Source organism: Lissotriton vulgaris, chromosome 6, assembly GCF_964263255.1.
Source record: "Lissotriton vulgaris chromosome 6, aLisVul1.2, whole genome shotgun sequence".
In the NCBI taxonomy this organism is placed as follows: domain Eukaryota; kingdom Metazoa; phylum Chordata; class Amphibia; order Caudata; family Salamandridae; genus Lissotriton; species Lissotriton vulgaris.
Genome location: NC_141694.1, coordinates 826,319,795 through 826,333,946, shown reverse-complemented (window position 1 = coordinate 826,333,946; position 14,152 = coordinate 826,319,795). Strand labels below are relative to the sequence as shown.

Genomic DNA, 14,152 nt, shown 5'->3' with positions numbered 1-14,152 from the left:
GAAACAACAGCAAATATGTTAGGAGTGACTAGCACAGTAAGAGTTCTGAAACTCCTATGTCAAGAGTATTGAGGACAAGCCATCTTTAAATTAGGTCCATCTTTTGGGACCGCATTGAGAGCATTAAGTCATGTATGTTAATTTGAACTCCAAAGTCACAATAGGTAACCATTCCAGTGTTTCACTGGTGCGAACGAAAGAAGGAGAAAATTGGCACCAGTTGTGTATTAAAAAATCACACCAATCTCTATCAGTAGTTATAGACAATCTTTCATACTCGAAAAAAGCATTTGTACCCAATGACATGAGCCATTAAAATGACAATGTCAATTCAATTCAATTCACAATGTCATTGTGGGAGCTTTACTAGTTATTGCTCTTTGAGTAACTGTTTCTGATGGCAGAATGGGTAGCTCTTACACATCCTACATAGTATTGCCAGTTCATTTCCAGTTCTCTCAATATTCATGTTTAAGTCTTAGAAGCATGAATTGAATTTCAAACCCTTTGAGAGCCCATAACGTTTTTTAATCAACATTTTTCAACGGAAAGAACAAGATGGGCTAAATACTTGGATTGAGGAGAGGAGCCCTTTGTCTGTAACAACACACTTTTTATAGCATTTTATTGCAAGTTCCCATCTTGTGTGCAATATGAGCACTGTCTCTTTATTCTTTTGTATAGAGATGGGGTTTCTGTTAATTATTCTTATTGCCTCACTTCATTACATTTACCAGACAAATGTTGATTATAATATCAATGTATTTGTTTATTATGATTTTATTACTTGTTTTGCTAAAGGGCAGCTCAGATCAGGGCGTGTCGACATGTTTTATAATATAGCAATAATGGGGGTGAGGTTAAACCCCTACAGAGAACTAAAAAGTAACAATTTAGGGCAGAGTATTATAGATAACCAAAATGAGAATGAGAACAGTTGAAAACCAGTCTCAACAGAAAGGACAGAGAGAAGAAAACAGTAAATAAAAGACACAAATGGCTGAATGCCATGAGCAAGTAAGAGATCAGAAAAAGAAAGAAGCAGCGGGTAATGAGGGAGGAAAGGGAAGCTTTAAGTTGAAAGGTTTTATGAAATTAGAAATATAAGGGAATCTGTGACCATTTTCAGGGTTGGGATGTACCTGAAAATGTTTTGTGAATACCCACAAATGTGTAGCTTTATCATGGACATTCTTGACCTAAATGAAAACACCCCACCCATAGGAAGAGATTTATTCACATGGAAAATACAAAATGTTTTGTGAATGAGAACTGTAGTTTTTTACATTAGACTTTTTAATATATTTTTTTTATATAACCTACGTATTTTGTAAATGAAATCCTATTTTTAAAGGTTATATATGTATTAAAGTTAAAATTGTTTGTAATAGTTGCATTTCAAAATACTTACCACTTCTTTAATGATAGTGTAGCTTTCTATAATTTTGTAGTCGATAATTCGGACTTAACATACTAAGTATAGGAAGTCAATATTTGTGTTTCTGATATATTATTGGCCATATTTTTATTGGAAATATTTTTGTTGGCAATATTTTATCAGACAAGCATTCCACTCTAATTTGATGCAGTGAATAGCAGGGTTCTTTCTATCTTGTGCAAGAATGCTGTGTGGGTTTAATATATGTGAAAACATTTAAGGGAGAGATTTCCTGTTTCTTCTGTTCCAAACAAAGTAGATAAACCTCACATATATTTAACCTGATGTCTATCTGTTACTAAGCACTCATTTAGCATTGATATGCAATATGTTTACTTAACTAGAACAAAACATTGTATCCAAAGACTCCTTGGCAGGGTGTTTATTTCAGGAAAGCAGAGTGGGACTCGGGTAACATGGAATCCTAATGGCTTAAATAAACACTGATAATAGCTGGTATATGCAGCATTAATTTATTTTACCGTATGATAACTATCTCTAATATGAAGATTTAGCAAAATGTCATGCAGAATTACAGGCTACTAAAGTAAGCACGCAAACTTCACAAGATAGGCACTGACCCTCCAATGTAATCGAGTCATTTATTATAGATAAATGGCAATTCTCCAAAGTTTCCAAAAATAGAAATTCAAATAATCGGAAAACAAAAATGCTCTTATTTACTAAAAATAATTAAAAAACACCAAATTAACATTTGAGGTACTTAGAACGAAAGACAGGTGCATACTAAAAGATACATTCTTCCTTCCTTTAACAATGCAAGTGGACTTAGTGTTCTTCTATTGATAATATAGATGGGGAAAACATCACATTTCACAACATTATGTTTTAATTCTTAAAAAGATAATGCAAAGCATTTCATAGAAGTGTATTTTTATTCAATATTCCGGTGCAAATTCCAAAAGGCATAAAAGTAGTTTATTGATGAAATCATTCATTTGAATTTCAACAAGCTACATTATTTGAATGGCCAAAGTAATGTTTGAACATAGATAAACATACATAATATCATTTATTAACAAGAAACCATGTTACAATATAAAAGGTAAGATTTAGTAGTAAGTAGTTTTATGCCTTAAAGACAATGGAGAGAATACAAAAATATAAGAAGATTAAATAAAAATAATTACAGGTGGTCTTTGTGTTACGAATAACTTCTGTACAATTTTTTATCCATACACTACATTTGTAAAAATAATGCTGTCCCTAACTGTATGATCTAATGTAGACCTAAACATATAAAAATACATTTATTTAGGAACATTCACAGACAAAGGCTAAGTTCTTTAATATTGACTACTCCTGAGCAAGTCAGGCGATCCATGGCGATTCTTCTCTGTGAATAAAAAGAAACTCCTATAGGACGTATACTTTTTTAGCTCAAGGGACATTGAACAAGAAATAAACACTGATCCCACTTGTTTGCACACTGATATAGTAAAATACTGTAGATTAAAAAGAAGGCACTTGAATTATTCACTACCCACACACCACCATTTCTAGAGAAACGGTCATGTTTATGCTTTGACAAATAGGCTGCCAAACAGTTGAAGTAGAGGTAGCACCTCCTTTGCCACCTCATCTGAAGATCATCCAGCTAAAATGATTATTTCCTGCATGTACAGCATGCCTTTATCACAGAAAATGCATCAGCTGCCATGATGGAAAGAATTTTCTGAAAAGTTCCGCCAGCCCCCCAGCCCATAGTGTTCACCATCTTTGGTGTGCTGAGATATCTCTTCTAGTGTATGGGAACATTAAGCTGTTTTTTCTTCCTCAGTATCACCATGCTTTATTACTGCACAGCTATACATAAGGCATAAACATTTAATAGATGTTTATATGTTTTTCACAAAATAGATTTCTCCTATTTGTCCTTTTCAATTTTGTTTTACAATGTTTCTACATGAAAATAAAAAACACCAGATCAGATGTCTCAAACCTTGTGGCTAAAGAAACTGTTGCACTATAAACACAATAGACGTCTATGTACCTGTACTAGTTTCAGAGTATCAGAAACTTAAAACTCTGAGTTCACCCATTTAGTTAATGAATCAGGCTCAACAGGTCTGTGCTTTGGTTGTGAAGCAATATTATTTTCAGTTTTGCGTGAGTAAATTGGCATATACATTTAGAAGGAAAAGTAATAATATCCTCCACAGAACTGGAGACCTTGGTTGGTCTTTGTGCAAATTGTTCTGAAGTTAGAGCCAGAAGAGACTGATAGTTCATAAATACACATAGCTTAAAAGTCTCACAGGTAAAGGATTTCACAGTATCACAGAAAATGTACAGTGCACTCAAACTGTTGGAATTTTTATACAATAGTTTGCTTCTACTATCTTGTTTAATATACCATATTGATCATCAATTTTATTTTTACAGTTTTAACATTTTCTTTATTCAGTAATATACGTTTTGTCTTAAACTTTAAAAGTAATACAAGAGCTGGTATATACTGCAGCTACACTAGTTGTATGAAAGTATTAAGCAAAAACAAAATGGAAAAGTTGTAAAAGCAACACACAAGCTTTACAGAATACATATTTCTATCCAAATATTGTTTAGCGACAATTCTTCACTTAAGCAGGTACATACATGTGAATATAAACCTAATGTTTCTGTTCTAGTATTACACTAAATGTCTGTATTACACCGGTAAGCAAGGTAGCCATTTCAAAATGATTGAATGTAAGTATACATTTCATATATTAAAAATCAATTGCATATAATGGTGGTTTAACTGGGTGATCATGTGGGTCTCAAACAATACTTTACTAGAGTTAGGGGAGCAGCTGACATTACCTAGAACCATTTTTACTTAACAGACAAACATTATCCTTTCATGAAACCTATTTCGTTTTAAGAATCAGAACCTAGGGGTCGATTATAATGGGGGGCGGATTACCATCGCCATATGGGTGGTGGCGATCCGCCCTCCATTATCCCCCGCAGCATTAAATTTACCCCACCTGATTATGTTGGCAGGGGGGGACCACGGCATACGGGAAGACCGCCTGCCACTTTTCTTCCCGATCAATGAGTCGACTGGGCGGAAAAGGTTTTAATATGGTGGTCCATCCATATTACAATACATGCTGGGATGTGCCTTTCCGTGGTTGCGTTGCCGCCACGGAAAGGCATGTGGTCTTTGCTATTGGGGACCCGTAGCGGGACCCCAGGAATTTTGGGGGGAGGGCTTGCACATGGGGGATACCTATGGTACCCCACTGCTGTTGCATGCAAAACATGGTAGGCACCGCATGGTGCCTGCCACGTTGTGCATGCACAACATGCATTTTTGGCATTGCGGCGGGCAGTGCTGAAAGCACCGCCCACCGCAATGTTGAAAATGCAGGATGCGCACACTAGTGTGGCAGGGGCATCCTAATCACCCCCACGGTACCGCTGCACTTATGGCGGGCATACCCTTTTTACGTCGGGATGGCGGGCGGACAAAGTGCGCCCGCCATCCTTATGATGCCCCTAGTGTGATTATCTCGCACTGGTTTATAAGGATATTTAAAAATTTAAGACTTTTCTGACATGGCCTAAGGACCTTAGATATGCCTAGCAAGAGGCCTCTGACTTTCTGAAAATTGATCAGCCAAGATCCATTAAATCAGGATAAATTCCAATCACTGTTAGAAAGCCCAGTTTTTTTAACTAAGCTGTGTTACTACCTATCCAGCTAGTTTATTCTAACTGGCCTTTGAAAATTCCAGTGTTTTTAAAACTCAAACCCATACTCAAATTATTATAGAGTAATATAGAATGTTCTACTGTTCTACCAATTAAGGATTTGCCATGAATATGGGCCTTTCCAGAAAGGAAAACATCACCAGAGTGTGCTAGGATGTGAAATTATGAACAGAAATCAAATACATTCTAATGTTTAGTCACTGGCCAACGCTGACATTATAGGTTTTCCTCTTTCTCAAAGACTGTTCTGGGTGGATGAATTCTTTTAAATCTATTTTTTAGTCATTTTTATTGGCAATGGCAACCATGTTGTGATCCATATGTCCAAGGTGAAATACTGAATAAAACTGTGATTTTAGAATGACAACAAATAGGATTTACATGATTATTTTGTGCCTGATTTAGTGTAGGTTGGTTAAATTAATTTCCTCAATATGTGTAATTTTCATTGGAGGGTTCTCTCCCTGGGGAAATGCTGTTAGTGTCCTTTAGCAGATGAATGGTAATCTCTTTGGTGGTAAAACTTCAGAAGAAATAACATGTATGGAAGACATTACATTACTACTGATTTTCAAAGAATTATGTATGAACAATTGTTCTCTAAATCAGGCCTAGGTGTATTCTCATTATGATTCAATATACCAAGTCAGTTCAATTACTTCTTTCTAAATACATCAATAAGACACTGCCTATGAACATGTTTACCACTCTTAGCTGCTACCTTTCAAATCCAAGATCTTTACTACTGCAAAGAAACTGTAGAAAAACAAGAGGATATTTTTATATTTACATTCTTCATAGTGGCTGCCTTTTTTTGGCTTCTGCTGTCCATGGAATCAGTCCCATGTTTATATGATAGTGGAGAATACCATTAAAGTTGTCTGAAAAGAGGACGGGAAGCCAGGAGTCCACTCCAGTAGAATTGCTCTTTCCACACATTGGCTAACATTTTGTTTTTCACATGGGACAGTTAAAAAATGATCTATGCTCAGATTGTCTGTGTGTACATTTGGAAAGCGTCCTTTACTATCTTTCAAGCTGAATGAAGATCTTGATAGCTGTATAATAGATATATATATATATATATATATGCTTCTCCTTTTCACCTGTAGTCAGTTATGACAGTGTTTTCCAGTAGCAAGCCTTATAATTAATAGTTTAATCACATTTAGAATTTAGCTGCATTTGGATGGATGGCTGTTTTATCTCACTGTTTGTAAATAAGATATTTTGGAGCTTTTAAGGCAAAACTGCCACTTGGAGTATTAACAACATTCAACTGAAGTCTTCTATTACTCTGTTTAATTGTTACTGTTTATAGATATGGCCAGATTCTCACTGGAAATTGTGATCAGTTTCTTGCCTTTGGACAGCCATATCCAGCAACTCCATACCATCCCTCAGACTCACTGTAACTGAATATGGTTTGGGTTTAATGCTTAAACCATAGACACATTCTAAGCTCATGCTCTCATTTGGATTTGCAGTGAATGTGCATTGATGGGCCAGCAGTGAAGCAAAAAGAAAGAGCTGCATCTTGGATAGTTCTTCTCCAATGCACCGCCGTTTGCCCAATGAGAAGATCATGACACTGCTAGTAAGGTCTTTGTTGAGAAAGCCTTCACTATCCAGGAATCTTGATGGATTGAATTCTTCTGGGTTCTGCCATTTCTGTGGATCATGATTCACGGACCACTGATTGACAAATACCACAGTGCCTTTTGGAATGTGGTATCCCATGATGGAGGTGTCAGTGGTGGTAGCATGGGGAATGGTAACAGGCACAAAGCTACTGAAGCGCATTAACTCATGGAGGAATGCCATAACATATGGCAAGTTAGGTTGATCTTCCACACAGGGTAGACGCTCTCTGCTCACAACTTTATCCACCTCTTCTTGAAGTTTAGTTTGAATATCTGGATACCTGTAAAACAAGAAATAAAGTTACATTTCAGGGGACTGTAAAACATACAATACATTTAAGTTGCATTATCATTACTATAGTTATACTAATATGTTAATTTACATCTGAATACTGATTCATTTATTGATTTTTGCATGAAACACAGCTTTCTGTTCCTGGATGTTCATCTTGTCACAGTAATATAGTTTACCCGCTTGCATGTGAAACTGCTATCTTGACTTTTTGTTACCCCAATAGTCACTCCCATAGAGAGTGTGTGCTGAGGCCGAGTCCTGACCATGGTGAATCTGAAGACCAGAATATGTTCTGCGACCTTGATGGTTGCTTTAAGCATGCCCTCTCTTGCTTCGACTAATGCCCAAATCCTGGGTTGCTGACATGAATCATTAGTGGCAGCATACTGATTTTGTGGATTAATAGTTCTGACCAGACCTTTTTTCTCTACTGAGGAGAGTGCTGCCTATCAGCCCTATTCCTGAAAAGGTTCTGTGTAGGTGTAACAGCTAGAACTTTGTGATTAAATTTTTTGTGTGTGTTGAGTACATATATGTATTGTGTAGATGGCAGTAAGACTCGCTCGTGTTATGATGAGAGTCTGATTATTGAGACCAGTGGAAATTATGTTGGATCGCCCCTTGTTTGCAATATCACAAGATGGAGGATGGGCTAAAGCTCCCTTGCCAGTGGAGGAGTTTAGCTTGCATTCATAAAAATGGAGGGTGGAGACCCAAACATTGAACTGATTGAGGATGGAGACAAGGGTACCCTTAGAAATTCTGAGAGGGACATTTAAGCAGGTAATTGCTGCTCAGTCCACACTGAGCATTGCCTTTTGGTGGTTGGTGGAGTAAATGGAGCGAGTCAACAGATTCTGTTAAAGGGGAGGAAGTTTCTAAACTTGTATAAAAATGTGACCCACTCCTCCCAACTTTGTTGCAGTTCCAAGTTCTTGTTGGTCAATGAAGATATTCTCTGTGAAGTCCTATAAGAGCTGATGTGAGACCAGGGCTGCTGTCTGTATGATAGTCAGTCTCCAATAGATGAGGGACTTCACCTGAAACTGTGCAACTTTCTGGACAAGCTGTGGGTCTGCTGTGGGCATAGAGGCCTCCCTGCCTGCTCTGATGGAAGCAGAGTGCCCGGCCGAGCAGTAGGACAAACTGTACAGGGAGATACAAACAGATGTGTTCTTGCCATGCGAGGATCTCAGAAGTGCGATGTGAGGAGGGACTCACCGAGGTGGATCCTTGGGCGCTCTATACCCGATATCCGTTGGAGAATAAAGTATGTCGGACCGGCATCGGGAGTTCCAATCCTACATCTCCATGCCGTCTTTTCATGTCCATGCAGAGAGCCAGCAGTCAGAACCCGGAAGGGGTTGGACGTAACCCAGGAAGTGAAGGCGCTGCTCCAATGAAAGGCCGTGTTCAGGACAAGAAGGGCGGGCAGTCTTGGAGAGCGGAATCGGAGGAGAGGACGCCAGGAGAAGAAACGGAGAACTCTCAGTGTGACGAACCCAGCGTGACGGAGCACCAGCAAGAAGACGGCACTGAAGAAGAACCGGACGAGTCGTGGTGTGAGGACTGGTGGAGTCCCTCGGAGGATGCTGGAGAGCGGCCGTGACTCTGGAGAGTTACGGCAGGGCCGTTGAGTGGGGTGTTATGGGAATTGAATCGGGGAAGTAGTCACTGGGAGGCACGGAGAGGTGACAATACGGGACGGTGTGAAGTGTAAAGCGTTCTAATCCTGACCTCAAGTGCATATCTTCGTGTGTGTGTGCGAACCTAATTATAGTTCTGATCCTGACCCCAAGTGCATATCTTCGTGTGTGTGTGATGTACCTGATACCAGAAATGGTTTAGTGATTCCTAGATGGAAGGATTATTGGTTTGTGATTAAATACTCGGGTTACTGGTTAGGTTATGATTGGTGATTATATACTCGAGTTACTGGTTATGTTTTGTGATTGAAAACTCGATTACGCATCCCAATAGGGTGTGTTGATCAAGATACCTCTTATTTCCAGCATTAACAGTACGGTGCTACCAACCCTTTTTGTTAAAGCATGTGACCCAAGCACGACCCTACAAACAACATAGAAAAAATCACTATCGGGTGTGGTGATGGTTTATGATCCTTATAGACACATAAAGTAGCATTCTGACGGCCCCTTTCTTTCTACCTCTTTTATGAGCCTCCGGGGTGATCCTGTGGTCTCCGATGAAGAGGAGCATGGAAGTACATCTCTAAGTGCCCTACTTCAAGAGGAAGAAACGCCGGAAGAAACATACAGTTACTCACGGACATTTGTAGCCCCTGAACCTAAACCAATTAATAATAAACAACCTATTCGCACATATCTTCAGCCTCCACGCCTGTTTATCCGACCTGCGCTCCCACATGCTGACATCAGAAGTGCAACTGGCGTAGATCTAGGTTGTGAGGGGTCACCTGGTCTCCCAGCATGGTTCATGAGTCAAACTGTGTAAAGTAACAACAGACCTTAACAGCAGCATACAATCCTGCACCCCTTCCGCACAGCCTGGGAGACTCGTACTGCTGCTGCCTGGACATGTGGAGTGCCACTGCTAGGATCAATATTGCTGCCATAGTTATGGAACAGCCTCATGGCTAGAAGGGCTCATACTGCAGCTGCCATGATGTGCGGGGCCCCACTGCCAGGATAAACATTGTTGCCGTAGTGGAGGAACTGCCCTACAGCCCTCAGTTCACAACTGCTGAAGACAACCTTTGAGGAACAGGCTGTTAATTTCCGGTGGCACGAGTGGGGAGCCAAGTTGCCATTAGTGATGAAGATGCCGATTGGCGCATCCTCATCAAGCACACTATTCTGTGCCACACCAAGCAATGTCTCTACTAAATAGGTAACCTGGGCTTGATATTGAAGGACTTGCAGACTGTGCCTTGAACACACAAAGATATTAGGAATGTAACGTTTGCCAGCATGAAATCTTTTGCTCAAGGGCTGAATGAACTAAAAACTCAACCCAGTTTTTACCCTTGACTCCACCATCATCCAGTCACCAGGCAGCATGACAACCATTCTCACATCTCTCCCCGTGTGCTGCATCTTAATCTTATTTGTCTTGTCTTGTCTATAACTGAAATGAATTTAATATGCAAGGGGGCAAGCACTACTGCTCTAAATATGCCTGCTATTGCCTGTCCTAAAAGCAACTCAGACTATTCGTTTTTGCCAGTGTATGAACTTTACCTGCCTCAAAAGCATGTCCTCCCACACACTCTCCCTTTCATCCTGCACTCTAATCCAGAAAAAAATAACACCTGTAAAAGCAACCTTCAAAGATGAACCTTGATTTAGTCAATTTAATCTGACATGCTGTTCTGTCATTTGCCACCTAAATGATAAGATCAACTCAGTGATCTTGAGAAGCTATCACTAAAGTTATCTATCAACATTCATCTAGATCTAAACCAAACGAAATAGAGGGTGATACTAAAATCAACAACGCTTCAACCATCCTCAATTTCTGATCACTAAGTGATGCCTCATGAACCCACAACTTTGACCACCAGACTACTGCTGCAAGAGGTAGGTTGTCTTATACTTTTCTATATTTCTCACCATTCACATCCCTAGACCCCTAGACAGTGTCACAAACCCCATTAGGGGGTCTTCTAGCAAAGATTTTTTCTTTTTCTTTTTATTAAACAAGCCGTAGGAGAAACATTGGTACATTAAATACTTCATAATTAGACAAAGAGTTCCAGACAATATACAAGAGACAACCAAAAAAAAAAAAAAAAAAAAAATCCTTACATAAAGTGCTAGAACAAAGACGTACTCAGTTGAGAAATACAACAACTACTGGTCTGGAGCAAACATCAAGATTACAATATGATTTATAAAGTGCTAGTGCTATGAGGAATGAGAGCCGCAAATTTAAACCAGCAAGAGTATTATTGTACATTTTTTTTTTTTCCCCCTTTTTTTTTTTTTTTTTTTTTTCCTTTTCTTTTCTTTCTTTCCTTTCCTTTTTCTTTTTACTCTTTTCCCCTTAAGTGCTAGTGCAATAACGTACAAAGTTAGCATATATAAAGTGACTAGTGCATTAAAGTGCGAAATCTGTCCATATATACCAGCAGGAGTATTATTATATTTCTTTAAAATACAAATGCAGAATCGCGCAGAATTAACAAATATATATACGACTAGGTGCACATACTGCTGATATACTATAACAGATCAAATATATACTTGCAGATATTTAAAATGTAGAAGCGGAACCATCTAAAAATTAACTTAAATTGAACAATCAACTACATTTTATCGATTCAAGCATCTCAAAATATTTCCAGTTCCTTTCAAATCTTGCTATCGCTCCCACTCTACCTGCATAGGCTCTCTCAAAGTTACATGTTCTTCTCATTTTGTTAATCCATTTTAATTGACATGGAGCTATCATAGATTTCCAATTTTGAAGGATCAAAGACCGTGCTACAGCCGTAGAGATAAAAATAAACACTTCTTCTGATTTATTAAACCTATTCCTTTCTTTGCAGATACCGAAAAGGGCCACCTCTGCCTCTGGAAGTAGAATTTTCCCAACTGCCATCCCCAAGTCTGTAAAAATCCCCTTCCAGAAGGATTCTAGCTTTGGACAAGAGAAGAATATATGGTACCAGCCACCCTGAGACCTAGTTTTACATCTGAAACATTTATTTTCATATTCAGGAAATATTTTCTGCAAGGCCTCAGGGGTATAGTATAACAGCCAACGAGAAAAAAAGGACATACGTTTATAATTAGCTGCTCGAAGTGCTTTGTTTCCTAAATGACATATAACTTCCCAGTCTTTGTCTGTAAAAACACACTGGGTCGTAAGGCTTATTTTTTCTAAGTGACTAGTAATTATAGGAGATGATCCAGAAGAGAAGAGCTTTTTATACCAAAATCCAATACCCGTATGTTTCTCCCCATATAAAGCTGATAATAAAACATTGGGTGTTGTGTCTAACCCTATTTCTTTTTTTATAAAATTGACCATTTGTACATATTCAAAAAATCTAATACGTCTAGGATGTGCTCTATCTAATACCATTTGCCAACCAATTACAGTATTTTGAATTAGTAAGTGCCTTATTTCCCCAAATCCAGCAGATTCCCATTCTAACAGGTGGTTCAATGATATCTTAAGACCCATCTTTGCACATTCTACCAATTTCAAATAAATAGATCCATCTGAGCCATGTTTTTTAAATAAAAGCCGTAATCTTGATGAGTATCCTATCAGTGTCTTATATCTCGTTCTTTTAGGAAGCTTTGCAGTTTTTAAAAAGAAAAAAATTTGAGAGCCTGATTCTTCAAGCATTTTATCCAAAAAAAAATTGTCCCTTGCCTGTCTATTCCTTAATAATCCCGCCATTATGTCAAAAAAAGCTGCTTCATAATAAGTTTTAAAATGGGGCAGGGCGAGTCCACCTAGGTTTACAGAAAGTTGTACCACCGAGAGCTTAGTTCTTGAGGCTTTTTTATTCCAGATAAATCTTCTTAACATGGATTCAAGTTCATTAAAAAATGCCATGTTGACTTTAATTGGAATATTGCAAAACAAGAATAAAAGCAAAGGCAGTACATTCATCTTTATCAAAGCCGCTCTGCCAATCAAAGACAAGGGCAACAAGTCCCATTGCTCAAGTAAGCTCTTGATTTTGTTCTTCGTTTTTAAATAATTCAAACGAAAAAGTTCTTGATACTCCCTGGTCACATAGATCCCTAGGTATCTTATTGGATCCCGTTTTTCTGCCTGGGGCTGGAGTTCTAACGGAAGGAAATCTAAATTTGAGCTTAGAACAAGAACTTCTGTTTTTTTCTCATTGATCTTATACCCCCCAATCCTTTCATATTCTTTAAGATCTTTCATAAGATGTAAAATGTTTTCTTTATCGGGAGCCATATATAAGATAATATCGTCCGCGAACAATTTTAGCTTTGACATTCCAGCGATTGGCGGAGATATTGCTGCATTATTCCTTAGTTTTATTACTAGAGGTTCGATAAAAAAGGTAAAAAGCAAGGGAGATAAGGGGCACCCCTGTCTAGTGCCTCGATTTATTTTTATCTTCCCTGCTTGCCTAGCGTTAATTATCACCTGGGCTGATGCCCCTTCATAGATATTCTGTAGCATATTAATAATTGGGGCAGGGAATCCAAAATAACCCAGGGAAGTAAATAAAACTGACCAGTTAACTAAATCAAATGCTTTTTCTGCATCAATCATTAAGATGCATGCAGGGATTGAATTAGTATTAAAAAAATCTAGCGCCTGTATCAAATATTCTGTGTTAGCTGCCATATATCGACCGGCTATAAACCCCGTCTGGTCTTGATGTATTACCTCCTGGGCAGCGAACACAAATCTTTGAGCCCAGATTTTCATAAAGACCTTATAGTCCGAGTTCAATAGACTAATTGGTCTAAAGGAATTCACATCCTCAGGATTCTTATCTTTCTTAACGAAACTAATAATTGTGGACTCCTTGAACTCGGAAGGAACCGTACCGCCAAGTCTAATATAATTAAATAATTTTTCAAGGGGTCTTCTAATTCCTTCAAGAACACCTTATAAAATTCAATCGGGAACCCATCTATACCTGAAGCTTTCGCTCCCGCTGTTTCTTTTATACTATTTTGAATTTCCAAGGGGCTTATTTCGCTGTTTATTTGATTGTGCCTAGAGTCAGAGATTTTGGGTATATCCAGATTGCCAAAGTATTCCCCGATCAGTATTTCTTCCACTTGAATATCTGGAGAGTAAATTCTCTTATAATGATCAAGGAATATTTCCGCAATCCCCTCACTCCGAGTCTCTGTGCCACCGAGGGGATCCTGAATTTTCAAAATAATAGAAGACTCTTGTTTTTTTCGGATTGAGTTAGCCAGAAGCTTCCCCATCAGTTGGCTATCTTCATACAGTTTTTGCTGGAAGGCCTTTGAGCAGTTTATCTCTTCCAAAATAAAGAAGTCCCTAAGCGATGCTTTGGCTTGTTCCCAATTATTAGGCATTTGATGCAATTTTAGTGCG

The 14,152-nt window shown here is 38.4% G+C and overlaps 1 protein-coding gene across 1 annotated transcript in view; it reads right to left on the bottom strand.

Annotated features, from left to right (window-relative positions):
• Positions 1–2,315: 2,315 nt before the first annotated feature.
• Positions 2,316–14,152, bottom strand: part of CYP1B1 (cytochrome P450 family 1 subfamily B member 1) — a 75,189-nt gene continuing 63,352 nt past the window's right edge. Inside the window, exon 3 of the mRNA XM_086926851.1 lies at positions 2,316–7,085. Within this exon, the coding sequence (XP_086782977.1) occupies positions 6,497–7,085 (589 nt within the window). The 3' untranslated portion in view covers positions 2,316–6,496. The remainder of the gene's footprint in view (positions 7,086–14,152) is intronic.